Source organism: Doryrhamphus excisus, linkage group LG3 (genome assembly GCF_037039965.1).
Source record: "Doryrhamphus excisus strain RoL-2023G ecotype Guam linkage group LG3, RoL_Dexc_Guam_v1.1, whole genome shotgun sequence".
NCBI lineage: Eukaryota > Metazoa > Chordata > Actinopteri > Syngnathiformes > Syngnathidae > Doryrhamphus > Doryrhamphus excisus.
Window position 1 is genome coordinate 6,089,697 of NC_136359.1, and position 27,657 is coordinate 6,117,353.

The 27,657-nt window shown below is 43.2% G+C and overlaps 3 protein-coding genes across 6 annotated transcripts; 2 read left to right on the plus strand and 1 right to left on the minus strand.

The window, feature by feature from the left end:
• Positions 1–2,424: 2,424 nt before the first annotated feature.
• LOC131127731 (UDP-glucuronosyltransferase 2A1-like) lies at positions 2,425–8,176 on the plus strand. Its single transcript, XM_058069908.2, has 6 exons — positions 2,425–3,187; positions 3,249–3,397; positions 5,805–5,936; positions 6,049–6,136; positions 6,207–6,426; positions 7,017–8,176. The coding sequence occupies exons 1-6, from the start codon at positions 2,461–2,463 to the stop codon at positions 7,303–7,305; spliced, it is 1,605 nt and encodes a 534-aa protein (XP_057925891.2). The 5' UTR covers positions 2,425–2,460; the 3' UTR covers positions 7,306–8,176.
• A 141-nt stretch (positions 8,177–8,317) lies between these two features.
• LOC131127728 (uncharacterized) lies at positions 8,318–17,950 on the minus strand. Its single transcript, XM_078789528.1, has 16 exons — positions 17,587–17,950; positions 15,730–16,859; positions 15,570–15,668; positions 14,205–14,442; positions 13,634–13,968; positions 13,429–13,566; positions 13,234–13,366; positions 13,111–13,164; positions 12,454–12,591; positions 12,192–12,305; positions 12,054–12,127; positions 11,871–11,975; positions 10,854–10,969; positions 10,247–10,385; positions 9,071–9,191; positions 8,318–8,926 (listed from the first exon to the last, which is right to left on the minus strand). Exons 1-16 carry the CDS (start codon positions 17,729–17,731, stop codon positions 8,841–8,843), a joined length of 3,165 nt encoding a protein of 1,054 aa, XP_078645654.1. The 5' UTR covers positions 17,732–17,950; the 3' UTR covers positions 8,318–8,840.
• A 155-nt stretch (positions 17,951–18,105) lies between these two features.
• Positions 18,106–27,074, plus strand: poli (polymerase (DNA directed) iota). 4 transcript variants are annotated; one of them, XM_058069905.2, is made up of 11 exons: positions 18,107–18,348; positions 18,881–19,003; positions 19,298–19,462; positions 19,653–19,796; positions 19,879–20,121; positions 22,520–22,698; positions 22,759–22,850; positions 22,922–23,055; positions 25,003–25,196; positions 25,766–25,798; positions 25,923–27,073. In XM_058069905.2, the coding sequence occupies exons 1-11, from the start codon at positions 18,261–18,263 to the stop codon at positions 26,625–26,627; spliced, it is 2,100 nt and encodes a 699-aa protein (XP_057925888.2). In that variant the 5' UTR covers positions 18,107–18,260; the 3' UTR covers positions 26,628–27,073. The 4 variants fall into 4 exon arrangements, with proteins under 4 accessions (XP_078645650.1, XP_078645651.1, XP_057925888.2 ...); XM_058069906.2 differs by lacking the exon at positions 18,107–18,348 and adding an exon at positions 18,463–18,527 and having other exon boundaries at positions 25,923–27,074; XM_078789524.1 differs by lacking the exon at positions 25,766–25,798 and having other exon boundaries at positions 18,106–18,348; positions 25,923–27,074.
• The last annotated feature ends 583 nt before the right edge of the window (positions 27,075–27,657 follow it).

Genomic DNA, 27,657 nt, shown 5'->3' on the forward strand with positions numbered 1-27,657 from the left:
TCGGGCGAGAGGTGGGGTACACCCTGGACTGGCCGCCAGCCAATCACAGGGCAACATCATAACAAGTGCTTACAGGTAAAAGGTGCTGGCAGTAAAAGTTCACCTGAGCTGCACTTTGCAACAGGGGTCCCCAACCACCGGGCCGCGGCCCAGTCGGCCCCGCCCATGGACCAGAAACGGGCTGCACAGGAAACAAAACAAACATTTGAACATATGACCATGTGGTCTTAGAGGGCTATGCTTTTCTTTCCAGTTTCTCATGCACTCCAAATTATTATGGAAGTTGAAAAAATAAGTACCACTACTACTACTACTATATAGTTTTTAGTGCTATTTAATTTCATTCATTTTCTACCGCTTTTTCCTCACGAGGGTCGTGGGGGTGCTGGAGCCTATCCCAGCTGTCTTCGGGCGAGAGGCGGGGTACACCCTGGACTGGTGGCCAGCCAATCACAGGGCACATATAGACAAACAACCATTCACACTCACATTCATACCTATGGACAATTTGGAGTCACCAATTAACCTAGCATGTTTTTGGAATGTGGGAGGAAACCGGAGTACCTGGAGAAAACCCACGCATGCACGGGGAGAACATGCAAACTCCATCTCTGTGTGGAGTTTGCATGTTCTCCCCGTGCATGCGTGGGTTTTCTCACTGGTCTCCTTGCTGTGAGGTCTGCGCGCTAACCACTAGACCACCGTGCCGCGCATCTTAGTAATGAGTTTTGAAAAACTCAGAAAGACTTTCTGCGAGAGCCTATACTTGATCAACTCTGCTTTTTCTACTCTGAACTTCTTCGACTCCGCAAAATTCCCGCCAAATCTGGAAGTCAGTCAAAATCTTTGGAGACTCGTAATTCGCCGCACATTTCTTCAGGCGTCAGGTGTTCAGGTTTAACCAAATTGATGCTATCATTATCCTACCAGTTGGCATCCATCACACATGAACACTGCGCTTCTATTTATTGGATTCTGCTGTTAAATCTTGTTAAAATTAAGAAAAGATTAAAACATTCGAAAGATTATAAGATATTTTTATCTAGATACATTTATAAGATGTTTTTAAATGAGGTTTTGCGGCTTTTGAGGGAAGGGGGTAAAATGGCTCTTTTGATAGTAAAGGTTGCTGACCCCTGCCCTAGTCCATGCATTTGTCACGTCTCGCCTTGATTACTTGATTAAGGTGCTGCTTAAAGACCAGAAAGTACAAAATGCTGCGGCACGATTCCTCACGACGACGCGTACATATTTCTGGTTCCTAGTTCATTCAGAAAAATGATGTAAAATTGCAACTTTTTGCTAGTAAGGATACAACATTTTGCTCTAAATATTTTGACTTCCTTCTTATAAAATTACAGCTTTTTAAAATCCGCATTATATTTTGATTTTATTCTTGTAACATACGTATTTTCCAAATTAATTTTCCAAAAATTCATTTTATTACAACTTAAAAAAATAAAACCTTTCTAAATATTTCACACATTTTCACACTCGTTAAATTACAACTTTTTTCGCTTAATATTTTGACTTTATTGTTGAAAAATTATGACAGATCTTTTCATTTTTACTGCTGTTTTTTTGTTTCGTCCATTTATATTTTTCAACAGTTCAGTGGTCCAATACCAAAAAAGGCACCTTGGACCCCCCCTGACCTACCTAAAGCACAAAGAGAGAAGAGAGGCTGTTATTTCCTAAATATGAAAATAAATTGGCACGGCGCTCTAGTGGTTAGCGCGCAGACCTCACAGCTAGGAGACCAGGGTTCAATTCCACCCCTCGGCCATCTCTGTGTGGAGTTTGCATGTTCTCCCCGTGCATGCGTGGGTTTTCTCCGGGTACTCCGGTTTCCTCCCACATTCCAAAAACATGCTAGGTTAATTGGCCACTCCAAATTGTCCATAGGTATGAATGTGAGTGTGAATGGTTGTTTGTCTATATGTGCTCTGTGATTGGCTGGCCACCAGTCCAGGGTGTACCCCGCCTCTCGTCCTAAGACGGCTGGGATAGGCTCCAGCACCCCCCGCGATCCTCGGTAGAAAATGAATGAATGAATGAAAATAAATGAAATTGCACTAAAAACTATATAGTAGTCGTAGTAGTGGTACTTATTTTTTCAACTTTCATAATAATTTGGAGTGCATGAGAAACTGGAAAGAAAAGCATAGCCCTCTAAGACCACATGGTCATTTATGTTCATATGTTCAAATGTTTTTTTTGTTTCCCGTGCAGCACGTTTCTGGTCCATGGACGGGGCTGACTGGGCCGCGGCCCGGTGGTTGGGGACCCCTGTTGTGCAGCTCAGGTGAACTTTTACAGCCAGCACCTTTTACCTGTAAGCACTTGTTATGATGTTGGACTAAGGCAGAGTTCAGCTTTGTTCGGTTAATGATTCATTTTTTCTGAGCAGCCTCTTTCAAGTAAAAAAGGGTCACGCCAACTTGGAAACACACAGCCGCCATGACGCCGGGTTTGCGTGTCTTGCTCGGTGCCCTGCTGCTGCTCTCCGCGGCGGCGGCGGGCGTCGAAGGAGGGCGAATTTTGGTGTGGTACACCGAGGGCAGCCACTGGATTAACATGAAACCCGTACTGGAGACGCTGGTGGACCGGGGACACCACGTTACCGTCTTGGTCCCGAGTGCTTCGCTCTTCATGAACGCCAGCGACGAGTCCCGCTTCCACTACGAACCATTCAATGTCACCTTCGAGCTGGACGCCATGAAGACGTTCATGGAGGAATTCCTGGCTTTCTCCATTTACGAGATGGACCACATGAACGTCTTTCAGATTTACATGAAGTTCTTGGCCTTGATGAAAGTGGACATGGAGTATACTTTGCAGTATCTGGACGGCGTGTTGAAATCAGACGTCATCATGGGAAAGCTGAAGGAGGGCAACTATGACCTTCTCCTGTCTGACCCCATCTACCCGGGAAGTGACCTGGTGGCTGAGATTCTGGACGTCCCCCTCATCTACTCCCTGCGCTTCTCCATAGTTCATAACATGGAGCGGCACTGCGGTCAGATGCCCGCCCCGCCTTCTTTCGTGCCGGGCGCCATGAGCAAGCTAACTGACAAGATGGACTTCTTCGAGAGGATGTGGAACTTTGGCTTCTACGCCATCAACGACATGGTGGTAAACCTAGCGCTGTGGAAAGAACTGGATCGATACTACACAGAGTTCAAAGGTGAGTGTTGAGCTTTCCAACTGACTCCTCTTACTTAACTTTGTCCTTTGTGCCGTGGCAGGCAAGCCCACGAGTGCCTGCGAGTCAGCAAGCAGGGCGGACATCTGGCTGATGAGGACGTACTGGGATTTTGACTATCCTCGTCCTTTCCTACCCAACTTCAAGTTTGTTGGCGGGATCCACTGCCGACCGGCGAAGGCCTTACCTGAGGTAGGCTGCCGGGGTGGTCAACCGCAAATGGAAATGGAGCGCAAGGAAAGGAATGGAACACATGTTTGAGTCCTGCCCACTCCACTCCACTGGTTGCGCTCGAAGGCCCCCACGCATGTGCATACAGTGCATCCGGAAAGTATTCACAGCGCTTCACTTTTTCTACATTTTGTCATGTCACAGCCTCATTCCAAACTGAATTAAATTAATCTCTTACCTCAAAATTCTACACAAAATACTCCATTATGACAATGTGAAAAAAGTTTTTTTTGACATGTTTTGAATTTATTAAAAATAGAAAACAAAAAAATCACATTTACATAAGTATTCACAGCCTTTGCCATGAAGCTCAAAATTGAGCTCAGGTGCATCTTTTTTCCACTGAGCTCTAGGAAGAGTCCTGGTGGTTCCAAACGTCTTCCATTTACCAATAATGGAGGCCACTGTGCTCATTGGGACCTTCAAAGCAGCAGAAATGTTTCTGTATCCTTCCCCAGATTTGTGCCTCAAGACAATCCTGTCTCGCAGGTCTACAGACAGTTCTTTTGACTTCATGCTTGGTGTTTGTGCTCTGACATGCACAGTCAACTGTGGGACCTTATATAGACAGTTATTATATTTCCAAATCATGTCCAATCAACTGAATTTACTGCAGGTGGACTCCAATTAAGCTGTAGAAAGATCTCAAGGATGATCAGTGGAAAAAAGATGCACCTGAGCTCAATTTTGAGCTTCATGGCAAAGGCTGTGAATACTTATGTAAATGTGATTTTTTTGGTTTCTATTTTTAATAAATTCAAAAAAAGTCAAAAAAAAACTTTTTCACATTGTCATAATGGAGTATTTTGTGTAGAATTTTGAGGTAAGAGATTAATTTAATACAATTTGGAATGAGGCTGTAACATGACAAAATGTAGAAAAAGTGAAGCGCTGTGAATACTTTCCGGATGCACTGTAGATGGAGCCCTAGTGGTGCTCAAACGCCCGCCTTTTACACCCTGCATGAGGAAAGCGCCCTTTCTGCTGGAGCCCGATTTCTCCCCCATTTTCTCCCCCATTCATCGAATTCATTCATTACTCCGGTGCATATACCGCTTCTTTCTTCTTCAACCCGGCGGTTTTATACAGCGGTGCAGCTAAACTATGGATATCTATGGATAACTATGGATATGGAATCTTGTCTAATCTCCTTTACTTCATAACTACTACCAGTGGCATCATTAGGTGTATTTAGATATTTTTTTTGTATTAAAAAAAAAATCACATTTTAAGAAGTCTTAAGAAGCCCCCCTAAAAAATGTGATATTTTTTATTGATTTTTTTTTTTTTTACAAAAATAAATATCTGACAAATTTAAATTTAAGCAGTCTAATACTACCCTACTACTACTACTGGTAGTAATAGTAGTAATAATCAGAAGAATAATGATGATAGTAATAATAATAGGCTAATTAATAATATAATAATGATTATTATATCATTGATCACTGTCCACTGGTTTTACAGTGTAGATTGTGTGTACTTGTGTAAATGTAATGGTGGCCTAAAACTATTGAGTATCTCTACTAAATCTGTCCAAAAGTGGCAAAGTTATATCCCGATTCTTGTTCCTTATTTGGATTTTTCTTTTTTTTTGAATGTCTACTACCCCCCCCCCCCCCCCGTCCTCAGAACCTAGTGATGCCCCTGACTACTACTAATTGTTAAATACTGTCAGCGAGGAATTGGTAGCTCTCTCTTTGACAGGAGCCAATTACGAGCATACATCACTCAGAACATAAGATCATTACATACAACAGTATAACAACATAACACTTACGGTGTCATCTTACCGAGACCAACACTAAATTCATCACACAGCAACCTAACAATCCAAAAGCATGCCTCAGAAATATGCAAACATGATCAGTGTAACAGTTTAAAAGGAAAAAAACAACATTTTAAAGTTTTCCCATTCATTGGGGTGCTACGATGACATCAGCCTCCCTCTGGGCTCTGTGCTCCAAGCTCCTCTAGTGAACAGAGGCAGTAATGCATTATGGGTAGATGCTAAAATAGCTTCTGTTTGTTACTTCAAACTCGTATTGGTACGAGTAATGTATATTTCCTTGGTACCTTTTCAGTGTTAAGTTACTGTGTGATGAGTTTAAGGGTCGACCAGCTCGTCGTGAGTTTTCTCATAGCTTGTGATTGACTCCTGTCAAATAAAGAGCTGCCTGGTCCTCACAGACCTGTGCATGCATATATACAATACATTATACACCAGAATTATTCACTCTTCATAGTGGGGGGGGGTCCAGGGTGTCGGGTGTACTCAATATTCCCCTGAAAATGATTAGTTTCACTCCATGAAAGCAACTGGAATGTCCACCAGCAGTTCAAGGAGATGCGGCCTTCCTTCTTTCAGGATATGGAAGAGTTTGTGCAGAGTTCAGGCGAAGACGGCATCGTGGTCTTCACTTTGGGATCCTTCATCCAGAACATCACCACAGAGAAGGCCAACATGATCGCCGCTGGCCTTGCTCGGATTCCCCAGAAGGTTTGAGGATCATATACTACATATACTCTATGATAACGCTCAGTTGTAACATGTTTATTATGGTTACATTCCCGTTTGTCATGTTGAAGCACCTAACATGAAACATTTGTAGGTGCTTTGGCGGTACAGCGGAGAAAAGCCAGCCACTTTGGCCCCCAACACAAGACTATACGACTGGATCCCTCAGAACGACCTGCTGGGTCAGTCCGGGGAAGGGGCCGTCGTTGATGTGTCTGATCGGGCAAATGATTAAAGTTCTACATCAACCAGGTCACCCCAAGACTCGGGCGTTCGTCACCCACGGGGGAACCAACGGCATCTATGAGGCCATCTACCACGGGGTCCCCATGGTGGGCATACCCTTGTTTGCCGACCAGCCGGACAACATGGTGCACATGAAGGCAAAGGGCGCCGCCGTCGTCGTGGCACTGAACTTCATGACGTCTGAAGACCTCAGCAACGCCATCGGGACTGTCATCAACGACAAGTCGTAGGTTTTTGCTTGTTTTCTCTATTCTATTAATTGCACCCCTATATAAGTACAATATAATATTGCTATTATTGTGGAATATACCTTTCAATAAACGACCATGGGGCTGCACGGCGATCGTGTGGTTAGCGCGCAGACCTCATAGCTAGGATGCGTGCCGTGCATGCGTGGTTTTTCTCCGGGTACTCCGGTTTCCTCCCACATTCCAAAAACATGCTAGGTTAATTAGCGACTCCAAATTGTCCATAGGTATGAATGTGAGTGTGAATGGTTGTTTGTCTATATGTGCCCTGTGATTGGCTGGCCACCAGTCCAGGGTGGACCCCGCCTCTCGCCCAAAGACAGCTGGGATAGGCTCCAGCACCCCCGCGACCCTCGTGAGGATAAGCGCTAGAAAATGAATGAATGACCATGTGGTCGAAGAAAGCTATTTTTTCCTTCTCATTTTCTCATGTAATCCAAATCATTCCTAAAGTGAAAAATTTGCTCCCTGAATATAATTCCAATTTGATTATCGTGTGCTTCCGACTAATTCCCGCCTGCACTACTAAGACAAATGTATCTGACTTGATACTGATTCACATGGACAGGTACAAGGAGAACGCCATGCGGCTGTCCAGGATCCACCACGACAGACCCATGAGTCCCCTGGACGAGGCAGTCTTCTGGATCGAGTTCACCATGAGACACAAAGGCGCCAAGCACTTAAGGGTCCAGGCCCACGAGCTCACCTGGTACCAGTACCACAGCCTGGATGTGGTGGGATTCTTACTCGTGGTCGTCCTCCTCGTCGCACTCCTCTTCGTCAAGACTTGCAAGTTTTGTGTCAGAAGATGCTGCCGTCGGAAGAAGCCGATAAAAAAAAGAAAAGCTGAGTAGTCAGGGTCAAGCCAAAGACACATAAACACTGGGTGATGACTGACTTGCGTTTGTGTGAATATTATACTCACCAGACATATTAGCTCTATATTAGGTCTGCATGGCCATTCTGAAGCAATCCGATACGAGAGCTCTGTCAAAAAAAAACAAATATTAGAAACAGTTCTTGAACAATGCAGTACATTTGTACACCATTGTAATCAACTCCAGTAATAAAAATATTTAAACATTACTATGGCTATGTTAACAGCAGTAACTGATTCTCTTTTATAACCTCAACACATCAACAGCAGAGCAATTCCAGCACCATATACATTATGTATCTCAAACTCACAAACACGTCACATGTAACGCGGAAATACAGTAACAATGCAGTAAGTACACTCCCAGAAAATACACTGAACTTAAATGATGTGTCTTTGAACACAACTTCTAATGATAAAGTGTGATTAAAATGTGCTACTTTGAAAGAAACTAGCATTAGGTACACAGATTTTCATACATCCGCTTTAGCTTGATTACCGTATTTTCTGGACTATAAGTCGCACAAGGCCAAAAATGCATCATTAGGTAGAAAAAAACATCCATAAGTCGCACTGGAGTATAAGTGGCATTTTTTGCGGGTAATTTATTTTCCAAACTACTTGATAAAAACAGACATTACGTCCTCTTGGAAGTTCTAACAAAAGAATAGAACAGGCTGAATAGGTGTAAGATATGCTAATTTGGCTACACCCAAAATAAACATGAACAGAAAAGGTGTCCAGGATTTATGGAACATAAACAGTTTTGGAGTATAAGTCGCAGGAACAGCCAACCTATGAAAAAAAGTGCAACTTATAGTCCGGAAAATATGGTACATACAGCTATAAATAAAATGCTGCCTGATCATTTATTGTTCTTTCAATAAAATACAGTCAAACTGGCTGACAATCCTTTCACTTCTAACTTCATTTTGTAGACAATTCTGTTGAAATAATTAATGACAAGATCCAAACATTTAGGTGGATGAAAAGCGCAATGTTTAAATTGATGCGTTATAACACGAATGATGTAAGTGAACAAAGGTACTTTGGAAATTCTGGACTTAGCTGTCAATCATCAATCACCCAATACACCAGTCGGTCCATGAGCTTCACCTGCAGCTTGCAACATAAACATTTTAATGACAAAGCACAAACGCCACCCGAGTGGAAAGCATGTTGACCAATCAACATCAAGTGCCAACAGGTGGAACTATTTGCATTTTTGTTGAGTCGCCATTGGCTCGTTCAAAAAAAGAAAATGACCACACATCATTCTGTAGGTTTACTTGTATCACACCAAGCCCCTCCCACATCAGCCATTCCCTAATACATAGTCAAGTGAAATTCCAAAGTGTTCGGAACAAAATCATAAGAGAAAAATGAACTCTAGCAAAAGAAAGTTTATCGGCTTCAGTCAATAAAGCAACATGCAATTAGGTTTTAGTTCCTTTTGACGATGTACAATGGAGGAGGGGGGGCCTGGGGGTGCATTTATTATATTCCCCCCCATCATTTTTTCAGTTTTCCGTCTTTGCTCTTCAATAACATGAGCTCCATGCAGGCGGCAGCATCCTCTGCGGTGTCATGGCCACACACTGGGAGAGACATTCATAGAATAAGGAAAAAAAAAATCTTGTTTTTTCCTTTTTTTTGTCTCCTAAAAGGCATTGTGTGCATAGAAGTCCTTTTATTTTGAATAAGAGCAGTAAGGTAGCTGCGGTTTATCCAGGATGACCCACCGCTCTCTTGGATGATCCTCCTCAGGTACTCTGCAGTCAGGCTGTTGAGGGTCAGCCTGTGCGGGGGGCCCAGGCGGTGGGGGAAGACCACGGATGTGTCCACCACCGTGCCGTGGAGCAACTACAGTGGAGAGGAACATACAGACTGGAGCGCCGTTATGAAAACGAGGCCCTAGCTGCCTCGCTGGGGGTCATGGTAGCGGGAGTTCAATGTTTAGCTTAGCCTGTTGCGAGGAAAGGGTTATGTTGGATCCTCGGTTTTCATTAGTAATTACTTTAGAACTTTCAAGATGACGTAATGTCTGTTTTGGTCAAGTAGTTTGTAAAATAAATTACCGGCAAAATATGCGATGTACTCCAGGAAGACTTATGGCTGTTTTTTTTCTACCTAATTATGCATTTTTGGCCTTGTGCGATTTATAGAATGTACCGTATTGTCTAGACTATAGGGAATAATTCAAGTTTAAAATAATGCTTCCTGTTTATGCAGACTTACTGTGATTCCTGGACCCATCAAATTCAAAAAGGTTTATCAACAGTTATCAAATTGCATTTAGTCATGCGATACAAAAAAATGCACGGACCGTGAATTTGCAACACATAGGGTGTTTTGTTACTTGATTTCACGGCAATATACCAGTTACGTGCAATATAAAAATAATAATATGATGAAGTCAGGAGTGTACAAAAACAGGTTTGACTGTACTTGGGGACAGTGGCCTTGTTTCTTCCAAGCGGTACGATACGGGACGCAATTGCCCTCCTGTCACCATGCTAAACAGTTGCATACAATACTGTGACAAGACTGTACCACTAAGTCAGGGGTGTCTAAGTGTTTTCCTCTAAAGGATGTTCACAGAAAAATGAAAAGATGCCAACACCAAGTAAATATACGGTAAGCTAAACATCCACATCTTGGCTTTGTGGCGAATTAGTGCAATATCTAATTTGTTTGATGCCAAATTTTCTAGTCAAAGGCCTTTCTTAAATATTATGTTGTGTGTACATCTGATTAATAACGAATTAATGTCATTTTTACAATATGCAAGGACCAATATTTTGGACACCCCTGTGCCGAGTGGAAAGTGGCTGGCTCTTCATGGTTTACTGGCTGCCATGTGATGTGATGTAGATCCAGGACAACTAAAAGCAGACATAAAAGCTTCCAGTGGTCACCTTCAGGGCACAGAGGCCAGTCTCCAGACCGTGCCCGATTATGATGGTATTGGCGCTGATGAAGCTCAACAAGGTCTGCTGCACCTCTGACAGAAAGGTGTGGTTGCCCATCACGTCCGCCTCGCTAATCCCAGAGAACCTGCACGGGGGCAACACCACAAGCACAAAAAAAACCCCAAACCAAACACGTTTCACCTCAGGATGGCGACCTATATCATCAGCTGATATGGACATGGAAAAAAAATTAATAAATGACAGTGGCTCATATGGATGTTTCTTTTGCTGCAGATAATGACCTAATCAGTGTGGTGCTCCACAGAGCTTGCTAGCTCAACAAGTCTGGCCCGTATTTTCCACGGAAAAATATGGCGGACGAGCAAGCGCACCCGGAGGCAGCGTTTGTGTAGCAGAATAAGACACGCCCAGCCGAAGAGCCCAGTTTATAATGTCACTGATTAGTGAAGCCATTAGTCCAGCGTTTGTGCCACATATAAATGTTTTGCTTATTTGTGAGTCCTTTCATGACTATAAAGACAAAATACTACAAATACGGCACTTTCCTTTTTCCATTTGTACATCTAACATGTCACCTTTGATGTGGCGTTACCTGGTGTTATAGTCGATGACCTCATGGCGTGGTTTGACAAAGGTGTCGTAAACCACTTGGAGGCTGGAGTTGACCACGGTCACCCTTGACAGCTCCAGACCGTGAACGGTGTAGCACTGACAGAGGGACAGGACAGGTAGAATGCGCTTCACTCATTAGAAAAGCATTAGCACAGTAACACCTTTTAAAATGGCCCGTCCTGAAAAGTGACTTTTTAAATGATGTTCCAACGGTAATGGTCTCCTGAGAACCTCTACTTTTGACGTTGCGGCTTTTCGTGACAAGGGAAAGCTCTGACCCCCACAGTGCATTCAAGGACAAAAGCAGGCTTCACTGCATATCTTATAATACCATAAAGACAGCTAGGCGTCGCTCAGTTTGATTTGGTTTGACTTCGACGAGGCTAATGTTGCAGTTAAAATGTATCTTTGCTAATTTTTTGTATGATGCTTTACTCCCATAATATCAATATATTTCCATAACTTTCCTCCAAACCAATTTTCGAAGAGTAAAACCTTTGGTTCTCATATAACAGCATTAAAAATACATATTCTTCATTTTTCAACTCTGCTACTACTGTGACAAGAATTTGCTTTCCTAAAATTGCCACTTTTTTCCTGTTAGAATACAATTTTTTTATCTTGACTTTAGTCATACAGCTGTTCACACCCCCCCTTTTTTTTTTAATTTCCAAATATTTCAAACTTTCTTCTTGAATCATAATCCTACATTTTCTGGTATGACTTTGTTCCTACAATATTTTGACTTTCACATAACTTTTGCACGACAAAAAAAAACAAAACATTGTGTTTCTCATGTTACTTTTTTCTTCATGTAAAATGACTGCAGAGTTTTGTTGTTTGTTTTTTCTTGTTAAATTATACTTTTAGAATGCGTCACAGGGCCAACAGAAAAGGCCCCCACACCAATACACTATTATAGTACCTCAATTAGAAACATTGTACATAGAATATGGGGCCTTAAAATTATACAATACGGGGAAAAAAACAAAGTTACCATTTCACAATCGAGTGAGTAGATTCCGGGGCAGCTGGTGTCTGTGGGACTTCTTGGAGCGGTCACCACAAATCCATCCAGGCTGAAGGAATCGTGTACATGCAACTGTAGAAAAGACAACACATACACACAAAAGACAAAAGTGTCGTAGGTCAGCCTCATGCCGGCGGTTCCCCAACGCACCTTGAAGAGTTGGCATCCAGGTGCTCCCATGACTCCCTGGCAGCAGCTGTAGCGGGTCTCCACCCCACCTGGCACTGTGGCATGAGGGCGTAGTCAGTAGAGCATGTGGCGCGGTGTCTTGTGTGTTGATTTATGAACCTCTATTCTCCACTCCTTTGCCATAGTGATAGTTGCACTCCTCGGTGCGGGTGTGTTTGCCCGTCTGGCTGACAGAGTACGTCGCCCCGCATCGACAGCAAATCCTCTTGAGGGCTGCGCAGAGGCACAACAAGCCATCATGAAAAGGCCGAACACAAACATCCGCATATAGTACCAACGGCATGCAAGTCAACGTCGCCCTCTGGTGATAGAGTAGTATTACTGCAATCAGTCTCAATACTTCAATACTTGGGCCTCTTACGGTCGCTGTTGACCTTCTTGTCTGCAAAAAGGACGGCACAGTCGGCCTTCTCTGGGTGCTGCATGGGGTAGTTGCTCTCAATCAGCTGCTCCTCAGTCAGAATGTAATCCCTCAAAATCTCATACAAGGGCGTGTCGTCTGTCGCAGAAGAACACATCAGAATCATTGATGATATTTCCCATTGAGAGAAAAGCGGTCTTGCAAGAACAGAAGCCAACCAGACTGAACTACAGCAATGCTACCGTCAATGATGATACACGTAATATGGACGTGCAGGCGGGACTGGAACCGCACATTACATGCACCCTGCACTCCAACCTACCTTGGTGGTACTAATATCACTCCACAGGTGATCCACTCCACCCCGCCAAAAAATAAACCATTTGACACTAGTGCCCAGTTCGGACTATTTGGGACTCTTTCACTACTTCCTGGTTCAGCACTGTTTGCGTCATGGGAAATGTAGTTCTATTTTCAGCGTGAACCTAGAACTAATCTATTTTTAAAACATTTTCAAAATGTTCCTGCATTGTTATGTGACCCCTTAAAAGTCTGTCTAGTCCTATATTGTCTCAATACCGGTTTCTTAAAAAGTAATATTCAAAGATGGTCTAGTCTTGTTCTTAGGAACCCAGTATCGCAATAAGCCAAACTCACCATTTCCTTTGAGCTTCTTCCGGTTGAGTGGAATATTTCCTTTGGGGGTTTTGCCTTCCACTTTCTTATCTGCATCAGCCAAAAAGAAGAATCCAAAGTCGGCAAAATGCTGATTTTTTTAACCAGACAGGAGTTCCTCACCTTTGGGGGTGGCAGAGTTTTGCTTTTTCAGCCTCTTGAGCGCGTTCACGGCAATGCTGAGGTACTTCATTTTGTTGCTGCTGCGATTGTAGACCGCCTTCTCCTCCACCAGGGCCTGTCAATCAAATGACTGGGCATGGGCAAACTGAAGGAGGGGGGGTGAGCGCATCAGCTCACCTTTTCGAAGGCCTCGTTGACATTGGCGGTGGTGGCGAGGAAGGCCTCCACGAACATGGTAACATAGCGCTGTCTGACATCATGAGGCACTTTGTCTTTGTTTGCCTCAACCTTCGCCTTTCGCTTGGTGGCCCCCGGCTTTTAAATAAAATAACCGTCATGTACAGTGTTCAAACATTTCAAAAAATGTCAGACATTTTGGTACCTTAGCAGCGACTAGGCCGGGTGTAGTCATGGCGGTGGTTGAAAGCAAGGATGTGAAAGATGCAGAGGGCTGCGAGGGCCTACGTGCGGTGGGTGAGATAAGCAGAGGCGCGCTCATGCGATACCTCTGTGTGGTCACGACAGCGGGCGCCGTGCACGTGGGCGGTCTGACGTTGATGGGGGTTGTGTGCACTCGAGTGAGGGGGGTAAGAATGGAGGTGACCGCACCGGAAGCGGAGGCGAGGGGCAGCGGGATGGCGCCCTGAGGGAGGATCAGGCGCAAGTTACTGCCCACGCTGAGCACTGTCGAGCCCAGAGGAACATAGTTGACGCACGCTGGGAGGACAGGAAAGACAATACAGGGATCAAATCATTTCTCTGTATAGTATTAAGCTCCCGTCTTTTCATTGGTGGCTCTAGCAGTAATGCGTCCCTAGATGAACCCACCCTGAATATGCCACAAGATGGTATATTCCCAGCAGGGTTCCACAGGTCTACATTCCAGCAACAAGGTTACACTTTTGCCCTCTAAAAAGGACTACAAGGAACAGCAGAATGCAAAGTTAACAAACTTGCAGCAGGCGGGGCGTTGCCAGAGGCCGGAGTTGAAGTTGCCGGTTGGCTCTCTTGCCTTCTCTGGCCGAAGGACGAGAGGAACGCTTGGCCTCCTTTCACAGAAGCGGTCACCATGGATGCCTTCTGCTGAATCTGCTGAATCTTTGGGGTGAGCCGGGAGGCCGTGGGCGTTGTCTCCGGCTCTCGAAGTGGAATGAGGACTTGTGGCTGTGGTCTCCTTTTAGCCACTGGAACCTGGAGAGGGGGTGACCATTGAGAAATCTTAATATAGTAATAAGTCGCCCCGCTAATCAAACCACCAACTTTATTTTTAATCTTACTCATTTTCAAAAAGCAGAGAGAGAGCAACATTCAAACTGCAATGGACAACTGTAAATATTGTTTCCATATTTTAGGCCAGGGGTCTCAAACATGCGTCCCGCGGGCCAAATGTGGGCCGCAGGACACTAGTTTGAGGCCCCCGCCTTGTTATGAAAGTTTAATGTCAGTGCAGCCCGCGCAAGTTTGATATGGATGCTGTATGGTATCATGTACCCAGAAAAAAAATTATTACATTTGATTAATGTTCATGTTAAAGGTTAAATAACTGTTAATAGTTATCCTCCCTATCCGTGTGGAAGTGGTAAGTTTTTGGCAATTTAAGTTTAAAGGAAATAACTTGAAGGCTACCGTTTAGGTCGCTAGCTCTCTAGTTTGCGAGTTAGCATGTGTCTCAAGACCCTGTAGTTGCGCAATATGTTGTAAATAAAAAGAGTATAAATGTGACTATAGTCATGTTTTGTAATGTCTACAGGGCTCTAATAATGCTTTATTCATTTTAATCTGGAAAAAATTATTTGTCTACCCACCAACTATATGTGGTTTCTTATTATTATTATTATTATTATTATATTTATGCATTACTGATTGATTTTCTTTATTCTTGATTTGTTCATTTTTCATCTTATTTTGTGCAGAAAAATAAAAAGTAAAATATTTGAGAACAGTGGAATGTTTTATCAGAGCTTTTATTGTAGAAAATCGGAACCAAAGCACTGAAAAAGTTTGTATATTTTTCAGTTTTTAATAAATGCGTTTTTTTTTTTTGGAAAACCTGATGCGGCCCAGCCTTGTCCAAACCCTAGCTCCAGTGGCCCCCCAGGTAAATTGAGTTTGAGACCCCTGTTTTAGGCTCTACATTTCACATGCTGGACCTTGTGATGACCAATAGACGGCAGTGTGTAAAAGAACCTTGTTGACCCACTGAACTTGCTTGGCAGTAACCCCCCCCCCCCGGGCCATAAAGGAATACGTTTAACAAGACTTTTGTCCATACAGTGTTGCCTGTACAGCATCGTAGCGTAGCCATGTCACATACGGACCTTTGGATCTTTGGCCTCATGCGCAATCCTCCTCTTTGCTGGTAGTTCTTGGGGTGGGATGGTCGAAATGTCAGGTTTGTCCACATCCATGGGTATGATCTAACAACAACAATGTTAATTCTTTTAAAAACGCTTGATAGTACAAACAAACTTAAGACACCTTGGGTTGCTCTTGGTTGGCGCTCTCCTCATTGGCCTCCATGAAGATGCGGTAGCACTCCTCCTCAGGGTCGCTGTCTGACAGATCCACCTCAGGGTAGTCCTGCTCTTCCTCCTCGGAGCTCGAGGCTATCACGATAACCTCTCTGTTAGCTTTTGACAAAACATGCTCACTGGAGACGAGGGGAGAAGATTCGGCTTCAGTGTGAGGCTCGCTGTTGCCTGGAGAAGCCTCTGCTGGCCCCTGGTGGCCGTCAGCTGCAGTCCATTGTGTAATGGTTGGAGAAGAGTTGCACTCTGTGGTCTGCTGGTCTTTCTGGGTGGGCTTGACAACACCATTTGCAGGGAGGCATGGGCTGGTGTCTGCAAGAAGGGAGCTCTTCTGTGCAGCATTTGTGGCCCCTAATTGCTCGAACAACTCAACACAAACGGCATTGTCCTCCATCAAAATACCATTTACATTTTGATCAGGCACTTGCAAGGTGCTGCAAGATTCATCTTCAGAAGACCGGAGACATGTTGCTTGAGGATGCTCTCCGTCAAGGTGCTCCACACATCCGGTCAAGTCAATCACACTTCCAGCAGATGATTCGTATTCTTCATTGCCAGCGCCACAGCTGGCATGTTTGGGAGCTGGAGGTGGTGAGCGTGGCATGTCAGTGACAAGGACACTTTCATCATCGCAGTTGTCCTGTGCCCCAGTGGGGGCGGTGCAGCATAGCGGGACCAGATTGCTGACCGTTTTTTGGGGTGCGCTTTTGCTTTTTTGCGCCAATGACTTGTAAGATCCAAAATCAGCCGAATAGTTGGACATTGGGTCGTATTCCAAATCCGTTCTTGGCTTGGAATTGTCAAGCACATACTTCCTGGATCGGGAGAGCGTTTTGAAACCATCAGAACACGACGGACGTCCAGATGATTCCTTGTTTGCATTTTCACCATTTGATAAGACTGGTTTGGATGTGGCCTTGGCGCTGTGATAGCATGACAGTCGCTTCTGCTCCTGCTCCACTTCGTACTTTATCGTTTCAATCTGCTTGTTGAGACGCTCAAGTTCCTGGAAGGACTCGTCTTTGGGCTGGTCGACGACGTGTGATTGACATACGGCAGGGAGATTGCTACTGTGGCCATCTGCACAGAAGGAAAATAAATGGCAGGCTCTAACTGTGCGATAATCACAGTCTGAGACTTAATATATTGTTTACAAACTCAGAATAAATCACTGGCACACAGGAGGGCTTTGGTTTAAAAGAACAGCAATTACTATTTTTTGCTATTGTTTTTTGCACAGTTGACTTTTATTTCATTTATATGTCCACTTTTATTTTAAATTTAATAGAAGAAAAATATATTTATTTTGCTGAAAAATTGATAATCACTCAAAGATCAAGTGAAAAGTAACGGTATCAATAGTGGTTCGCCAGTACACAGATATCTTCAACCTCCCACCGCTGGGAAATAATCACTTGTTAGCTATCCGCAGATTCGCCATTTAGCTTCAAATAAACCCCTTAAGTTTGACAAAATGATTCCTTTTACTTTGTAACAAAGTTGACGGCGTTCCTACACCAACAATGAATTATGGAAGCTATACAACAGGAGGTGGAGTAATTATTTTCACGCAGTTTGGAGTTGGACTACTTATTTTTACGTCGTTTCTGGACCTGCCAAACAAAGCTAGCAAGCAACCGCTATCTTTTCAGGTCAATTAACTTCAGTTGTACCCCAGGAAAATACACAAATATACAAATAAAAAGAATTTAAACACAACATTTTTAAAAAGGCATTCGACTAGTTTTAATAAAATAAAGGGGAGCCACATGTTAACCAACTTTAAAGCACACCTGCTGGCCCTCACCTGTTAGGTCGCTTAGAGATAAAGATGATGAGGCCCCAAACAAAAGTCGCTCTTCTTTGGCATGTTTGTACCAGCAATGAGGCCGCTCGCAGCGCCCGGTGGAAGGGCAGGTGAGTCGGGAGAAACGGCCGAACGACGGGAACATCACTCCACGAACCCTGGCCGGGTTTTGGACCGACGACAACGACGAGCGGGTCTGACGGACCTAAGCTGCGTGGTCAGTCTCACTTATATAGCCTCCAGGGCACCCGTTGCAAACGCTTATGACAAATAATAAGAACATTTTAGCAGTCTCATTATTAAGCGTGATTTCGCTTCATCGTAAACATTTAATGCACAAAGGAAAACCTTAACGACCCACCAAGTATTTTCTGTAATAATGTAAATTTCCTTGCAGTAAGTCCTTCTGGTCACCAGGTGGTGCTGTTTTGGACGCAACATCGCCTTCCTTACTCTTACTTACTGCCCCCTGCTACAGCCAGCATAATATCGTTACTGTATTTACTGTATTCACGATGTTAATTGCCTTGCAGTAAGTCCTCCTGGTCGGCAGATGGTGCTGTTTTGGACGCAACATCATCGCTTTACTCTTACTTACTGCCCCCTGTACAGCTAGCATGACTTCCTTACTGTATTAGTTTACGTTTTACGCCTATATAACTCACATTTCTGTCATGCTTGCAATGGAAAACAGTGACGATGAGGTGGAGGATGAAAACGAGTGGAAACAAGATTTAAAGGATTCGCCAGTTGCTGTTTCTGGTAACGTAAACAACAACTATTCGAAGTTTGGATAAATTTAGACGTACACAGGTGCACAAAACCCACGCAATCTTAAGATCTTAAAACGTAATTCTTCAGATGTCGCCGTGGCCGGTGGTAACCAGAGTGTAAGCGGAGCGCCAAAAATGAAAACTCTGGGAAAAAGAGCAAAATGCAAAGTATGTAATGTATGGCAAACTACATTTCAACGCAAAACAGGCTGATCATCTAATGATCAAAGGTTCATGACCGTGGCCTAAAAATATCACAGTCTGTGCTGAAATCATTATTGAAATCAGTATTGTTCATCTGCTCAAGCAACACCATTGCTCCTTAAGATTGACGATGTAAGATATTTTAAAAGATCCTTAGGGAGAAAAAAGTCAGACAGTCCCTTACTGATGCTAACTGACAGCCCAACAAGCACAAGACAGCATCCATTCTGTTGTACAACCAGTGCAAAATCACATTGCTGGTAATTTTCTCTCCAGTCTTAAGCATTTGTTCCGATTTTCTTTCTTGGCAATTCCAGGCACCTTAAACCTCCTGAAGACCACGACGCCTGCACATAGAGTCATTTTGCATTTTGACCTGGATTGCTTCTATGCTCAGGTGGAGATGTTAAGAAACCCAGCATTGAGAGAAGTCCCTCTAGGTATAAACGATTGTTTTTCTCATATAACCAGAATAATTGTACATTAAATTAAAAAAGGGTTATGCTACAATATTTGTGTTGTCAGAAAAGCTGTATTTTTTATGCCAGTGTCCTTTGCTGTGGGCAATTGTTTCATCCATCATTGTTTCTACTGTTTTAATGAAAGGAACAGGATTAAAAAGAAGAATAAAACCAACACAAACATCCCTACAGAGGACAAAAAAACTAACTAAAGATATTAAAAGGCATGACCACAAATATAGCACGTAGTTGTTTCTTACTGTATACCATTAGGCGTTCAGCAGAAGTACATCATCGTCACCTGCAACTACGTGGCGAGGCAGCAGGGCGTCACCAAACTCATGTCTGTCACTGATGCGAAGGAGAAGTGTCCTCAGCTGGTGCTGGTGAAAGGAGAAGACCTGACCCACTACAGAGAAATGTCCTATCAAGTAACAGGTAGGCCTAAGTTCATGTTGGACACATGCAAGGATTTTTCAATTGGTTTTTAAAACTTGAATAATAATGTAGAGTGCATGAGAAAGTGGAAAAGGAAATTGTAGCTCTTTGACCGCATGGCCGTTTATTAATATGTATATTGCACAAAACAAAGCGCGTGCTTGCCGTTTCCTGTTTTCCCTCCAAATAGATCTGCTGCTGTCGTTCAGTCCATTGGTGGAGAGGCTCGGCTTGGACGAGAACTACGTGGACATTACTGAGATGATACAGAGGAGGCTGGCACACGCGCCGCTGTCCAGCTTTTCATTTAAAGGTCACGTATACAACGCCTCAGGTGAGTCGCGTTTGACTTGAGTGTTTCTAAAACGTTACTGTCGAACAATAAGTAAACAACCCATGATGTCTTTCCCACACAGGTGCAGCTGCAGATGCTAAAGCTAGCAGTCATCCAGAGTTGGCTCTGGGGTCGCACATCGCCGCCGAGCTGAGAGAGGCCATTCACAGCCGACTGGGCCTAACCGGTTGTGCCGGCATCGCCGCCAACAAGCTGTTGGCCAAACTGGTGTCGGGCACGTTCAAACCCAACCAGCAAACCACACTGCTGCCGGAGAGCGTTGATGACATCATGGGCGCCCTGAACGGCCTCCGGAATCTACCAGGTATGAAGCATCAGAGCATAGGGAATAATCTGTCAAGCTATTAACTATACACGCACTGTTTTACAGTGAGTTGTATTTTAGTATTAACTGGCACCCAAGTGTCAAAAGAACAGTACGGCGAGTGTAACACATCAATGGCTGAGTAGCAACATTTGAAAGGGCATGCAGAGGTACATAAAGCTGCTGGATGTTGACCACTCATGATACTTTAAATCAGGGGTTCCACATTTGACAGGATGATATGTCCAAAGTGTGCAAAAGAGAGGTCTCGCAGGTCTTTCCTTCCTGCAGCTCTCAGACTCCATAACAACTCCACAAACTGCTCCACAACAACTGTGCAATAAACCGTGCAATAAACACAGCTGTAAATAGTGTGTATATATATATATATATATATATATATATATATATATATATATATATATATATATATATATATATATATATATATATATATATATATATATATATATATATATATATAACGTCTTGATGTTGGACAAATGCAAGGATTCTTCAATTGGTTTTTAAAACTTGAATAATAATGTAGAGTGCATGAGAAAGAAGAAAAGGAAATCGTAGCTCTTTGACCGCATGGCCGTTTATTAATAAGTATATTGCACAAAACAGCAGCAATACAACCAATGGTGTAATAGAGGTAATGCCTTAGTGGGCCTTACTTGCCAACAGCTAAGCAACATTTTATAGCGCGTGCTGAGGTAGACAAAGCTGCCCGCTCATGGTAAATAGTAAATTGCATAAACTGTGCAATAAACACGGCTGTAAATAGTGTTCGACAGGATATGTCAAAAGTGTGCAAAAGAGAGGTCTCGCAGGTCTTTCCTTCCTGCAGCTCTCAGACTCCATAACAACTCTACACACTGCTCCACAATAACTATAATATATATATATATGTATATATATATATACTATATATAACGTCTTGATTTGTATTACTTGATTTTGCCTTGTCTCTTCTCCTGTGTGCTCTTGGAATTTTCCCTTGTGGGACTAATTAAGGCATATTTTATTTTATTATTAGTTAAGATACGGGTCACATTATGTAAATGTAACATTGTTGGTGTTTTTTAGAGGGCATCATAGGCTGAATAGGTGCTTCCCATTACGGTACGTGGATTGTTAGCTGCCCTGTGCTGATACTATCAAAGGAATGGAGAAGACAATGATAACTACGCACACTAAAAAGATGGTTTGATAATAATAGATTGTCCTTGAACTAAGTAAAACTAAAATCATGCTGTTTGGTAACAGCAGAGAGGACACGCACCAGCAAAGACAAATAGACGGTGTAGACATTGAAAGGGTGAAGGAAAATACATTTCTGGGGATCACAATAGATGAAAATATGAGCTGGAAACCTCATATGACAAATATACAACATAAGGTGGCCAGAAATATTTCAATATTGAACAAAGCAAAATTTGTTCTCAATCAGAAATCACTCCACACTCTTTATTGCTCTCTGGTTCTACCATATCTTACTTATTATGTGGAAATATGGGCTAATAACTATAAAAGCAATCTTCACTCGCTAAAAGTACTGCAAAAAGGGGTAGTAAGGATAATTCATAATGCCGCCTACAGAGAACATACTAACTCCTTACTTCTAAAATCACAAATACTTCAACTTGCTGATATAGATCATCTTCAAACAGCTAAAATAATGCATAAGGCTAAAAATAACCAATTACCTAAAAATGTCATCCAATACTTCTCTACAAGAGAGGAGAAATATGATCTCAGGGAAGAACTAAATGTGAAACACTTATATGCTAGGACTACGTTAAAAAGCCATAGCATTTCAGTATGTGGAATCAAACTATGGAATGGATTGAGTAAGACCCTCAAACAATGCACAACGATGAGCCAATTCAAGAAACAATACAAGCAGTTGATGTTTGCTAAATACAAGGATGAAGAGTCTTGAACCAGTCATGATGTGCTATATATATCACTATATTGACACTTACTATGGTACCCATTATGTCATTGGATGCTCATATCACCTCGTACTTCGGTACGTGACAAAAAAAACTTAAACTATATTAGGAAAGCAGGAAGTGAACAAATGTTACAGTTACTGGTTGTAAAAGTACTAGATGGAGGGGTAGGATTTAATAAGCTTTGCTTCTTCCTACTCCTTTTGGACATGTGGAACTGGGAACTGATTATGGGATGCATTCAATTGTAATCTATGCATGTTCAAATGAAACGAAACCATTACCATTACAAGTAATGCATGAATTCAAGTTAAATGTCAAAGTTGCATTTATTATTGCTCAGTTTCGATACCAAATAATAATAATAATAAAACAACCACAAGTTGTTTTTGAAGTTGCTTTAGAAGTTTGAACTCAGCATCCTGGCATCTCCTCAGGGGTTGGTCGCCAAACCGCCAAGATGCTTCAATCCCTGGGCTTGGTCAACGTCCGAGACTTACAGCTCTTCCCTCCGACTGACCTGGTGCGAGAATTCGGAGCTCCGACTGCAACACGTCTGAAGAATCTATCGCTCGGCGTGGATGATTCTCCCGTCACTCGCACCGGACCCCCCCAGGTACGGTGCAACATGTTATGAGGTGTGCACCCCCACATCATTGGTGTCCTGGTCTTTTAGTCTCTCAGCGATGAAGATTCCTTCAAGAAAATATCATCTGCTAAAGAAGTGATGGAGAAGTCCGAGCAGCTCCTGAGCAGCCTGGTGGAGAGGTCAGACGCATTTTCAATAAAATCTCTTTGGCTGCCAAATCTTTTGCGCTGCCAGACGTCTGTAATTTCAGGATGCGCAAAGATGGCAGGCGGCCTCACACCTTCCGGCTCACCATCCGTAAATACTCGGCAACCAACAAGTGGTACAGCCGGGAGAGCCGTCAGTGTCCCATCCCCCTCCATATCGGACAGAAGATCACCAATGGTAGGAACATGCCTGACGGATATTTGTCCAAACATTTTTGAGGTTGTTCTTCACCCAAAAGACCCCACCGTGATACGTGACTTCCTGCCAAGTAGGATTCGATACTTATAGGTTATCACATGGTTTGTCTGGTATCAGGCCAGGTATCATGCCCCCGAGTGTCAGTATAAGCCCGAGACCGATACTGGGCCTGATACCAGACAAACCATGTGATGATCTTATTATCACATACTATTTAATCATGAGGGGCGGCACGGCGGTCTAGTGGTTAGCGCGCAGACCTCACAGCTAGGAGACCAGGGTTCATTTCCCACCCTTGGCCATCTCTGTGCGGAGTTTGCATGTTCTCCCCGTGCATGTGTGGGTTTTCTCCGGGTACTCCGATTTCCTCCCACATTCCAAAAACATGCTAGGTTAATTGGCCACTCCAAATTGTCCATAGGTATGAATGTGAGTGTGAATGGTTGTTTGTCTATATGTGCCCTGTGATTGGCTGGCCACCAGTCCAGGGTGTACCCCGCCTCTCGCCCGAAGACAGCTGGGATAGGCTCCAGCACCGCGACCCTCGTGAGGAAAAAGCGGTAGAAAATGAATGAATGAATGAGGATTTAATCATGAGCTTATTATCATGTACTATTTAATCAAAAGACCATTTTGTTTCCAGAAAATGTTCAGTTTATTACATGTATTATATCTAAACAGTGTAAACACAATAATTGCAAAAATATTTCAACAATAATATTTTTATCAACAGTCTTATCTTATCAATGTCTGACAATTAAAGTTCCATTAATCAAGTTTGGGCAGCAAAACAAACGCTGTGTGTTCACGCTCGTGCGCTGTTCTCTGATTGGTTGTTTCACGGGCACGATACCAGAGCAGCGCGCTCTGAGTGGACAGCTACGGGGGCTGATACTGGACATGGTTAAACTCTATATTTTATCAGTATCACTGCCCTGGGCTTTGACACAGTATCATTTCGTCCTTTTCCCGTATCATTCATGGGCGGTTTCTAGGGTACAGGGCCAATTAATACTGTCGTATGTGATACTAATAAATAGACTTTGTTTGCATTTGGAGCATAGAAAACCTGTATGACCTTTATTAAAGCCCTCTAGACATGTAATAACACCCCTATAGTCACCTTTGCACCTGTATTACCTAATAGTAGATAGTGGTAGACTATAATAAGACCTAATAACCCACACGTTAGCATTGGGAAAGCCAGTTATAGTTGTATCTTGAACATAATGTGGGTTGATCGCAAGATCGATGTTAGTCTGTCATCCATCCTCATTGACATTGTCACTTGGTTGCCATACATGGCAGCCAGTCATTATTAGTATTATAGTACATTTCGACTTTTTCTGGTGTCTTTGCCCTTTTTCCCTATTTTTGTTTGTGAAAAATGTCTTGTTTAATTGTATTTCATCCATTTTGGACACCCCTGTAGTAGGCAGTGTAAAGGTTGGAAATGAGCCCTTTTTTCCTGTACCCAAACAACAACCACTCATCCAAATATCTTATGGAAATATCTTATTCATTCATTTTCTACCGCTTTTTCCTCACGAGGGTCGCGAGGGGTGCTGGAGCCTACCAGCTGTCTTTGGGCGAGAGGCGGGGTACACCCTGGACTGGTGGCCAGCCAATCACAGTGCACATATAGACAAACAACCATTCACACTCACATTCATACCTATAGACAATTTGGAGTCGCCAATTAACCTAGCATGTTTTTGGAATGTGGGAGGAAACCCCGGAGTACCCGGAAAAACCCACGCATGCATGGGGAAAACATGCAAACTCCACACAGAGATGGCCGAGGGTGGAATTGAACCCTGGTCTCCTAGCTGTGAGGTCTGCGTGCTAACCACTAGACCGCCTACAGATTTGAAACCCCAAATGATGAGTTGGATTAGCTTATATGCTTCCTGAAATATCCATCAGCCAGCAGCGACGACGCGGTGGTCCAGCTGGTCTCCTTAGCCATGAAGCTCCTCTCCAAAATGGTGGACACCAAAGCGGCCTTCCACCTGACCCTCATCAACGTGTGCTTCAGCAACCTGCAGACCAGCGGGCGGGGCTCCATCACGTCTTTCTTTGGACACGACTCCTCACCCAAAACACAGATAAGTGTCTCGGTGTGTAAAACAGGCTTTTGTTTTTGGTAAATGCTCATGCTGTCCTTTAACATACGTACAGTATCTATAGAGCAGGGGTTTCAAACATGCAGCCCGCAGGCCAAATGTGGCCTGCAGGACACAGTTTGAGGCCCCCGACTTGATATGAAAGTTTCATGTTAGTGCGGCCCACGCAAGTTTGATATGGATGCTGTATAGTATCATGTACCCAGAAAAAATTATTACGTTTGATTAATGGTGATTAATGGTGATTTTGATTAAGGTTACTGTTAATTTTAATTTGAAAAAAATAATTTGTCTACCCACCAACTATATATGGTTTCTTAAGTTTTTATTATTTGCCGTTTTATTATTATTATTATTATATTTACTTATTACTGATTGACTGATTTTATTTATTCTTGATTTGTTTATTTATTTATCATCTTATTTTGTGTAGAAAAATAAGATATTTGACAACAACGGAATGTTTTATCAGAGCTTTTCTTGTTGAAAATCGGAACCAAAGCAAAGTTTATTAATTGTTCCGTTTTTTGTTGTTTTTTTGGAAAAAACCTGATGCGGCCCAGTCTCACCCAGACCCTAGCTCCAGTGGCCCCCAGGTAAATTGAGTTTGAGACCCCTGCTATAGAGGATCTATGGAGATCCGTAGAGTTCAACCTGCTTAGGTCCACTGACTCATCTTTTCTTTACTACAATCTTTACTACATCTTTGATTCCCAATAGGACAACTCCTCGTCTGGTGGGAGAGAACTGGGTGCAGCTCATCGTCTCGGCACACCCAGCGTAACGACTCCAGAGAAGACCACAAGGAGCCCACCACGCTGCCACACAGCAACGCTCGGGGCCAAAACTAAACAGAGCACTTCTGTCCCGTCGGAAGCGTCCCATCCTGTCACGTCACCCAGCAGCACCACATGTCAGGACCGCGACGACACCGCTATCACTGTGACATATCCGTTGCCTCCCAATGTTGACCCAGACGTCTTTGGCCTCCTCCCTGTGGAAATCCAAAAGGAGATTTTATCCGAGTCACCCCAGAGCACCTATCAGCCGCGCCTTCTTCCTCCCGAGCCTCGCTTAACGCCACTCCCAACTTCCCGAAATACAAACAATACAGAGGAAGCAATTGGAAGGTGTGACGGAGGCGCCACGCCGCATCAGCAGCTGCCTCCGGGCGGCAGCACCCTTCCAAGAGAAACCATCATGGAAGAAAAGAGGCTATCATCTGACTGCGAGCTGCCAGTGAACGTGGACCCCAAAGTGTTCTCCGAGCTGCCAGCTGACCTTCAGATGGAGCTGATGACTGAATGGAAGCGGCAGAAGCCGCTTCTGAAGGTCCCTGCGGCCAAGAAAGCTGCCAGAGAGACCAAAGGTGGAGGAAGGAAAAGCCAGGCAAACAGTTTGTTGAAGTATTTTAAGCACACGTAGGAATCATACAGCATTTTGGTGAGAATCTGGATAAAAGTGATGTCCCAAAGGAAGAGGTTTCAGTTGAAACTCTTCTTCTGGTTGCTTACAACTTCAAGCAAATCCACTGATTCATTGGTCAACTGTAACAAGATGCCCTTTAGAATGACCTGTTTTTCATACAGTAAATGGGACCTTATTTATTGTTTTGTTTATGTCATGTTCGCGACTAATAAAGCAGAATAATAAAAAAATCTAAAGTTACATGAATACAAACAAGCAATATGGTGTTAATGGATGTTAATGCTGAGTGCGGAACTGTAAGATTTTTTTGTTTGAAGCAGTTTATTGTGAACAAGCATAAAAGTGAAATAGTCTGTTCATCAGCTGATCAAACCAATAAGACCATAGCCCTCAACAATGAAGGAGTCGGTAACGAGTAGCTGCGCCATTATTGTCAATCACCTGAAAAATGGCTTTGGGCGTGCTTGATGCAGTGTTTCCAGGAGGCTAGTGGGAAGATGGCTTCACGGAGGGCCTCCACTGGAGGCCACTGGAGCTGATAAACTTCCCTTGCCATCCTTCCCCATGTGTCCTCCATTGGATCTAGATCAGCGGAATACGCAAGATGGTCCAAAAAAGTCAGCTTAATCCGCTGCACTCAAAAAATAAACATTTAACCTCAACAAAAAAAATCAACGCAACAGTTTCCATTAGTCTTTCTTAGTTACGACAACTTAATTTGAAATTGCTTTGAACCAACAAACAATATTGCATTGCACAAATTAGCTTTTCCTCTTTACTCAAAGCTTATTTTAAGTAATGCTTACTGAATAATTGTTGTCATAGGGACAAGTTTTTAAGTTCGTAACTCAAAGAAATATGTTAAGTCAACTGACTTAATCATTTTATTCAAAGTAGTTTAATTTGTTGTTTACTTAATTATAATAACAATGCACACAACTTTTTAAGTAGCAGTAACTTAATATATATACTATATATGTGTGTGTGTTATGTTACCAAGCTAATTTTATTAAGTCATGGCAACCTG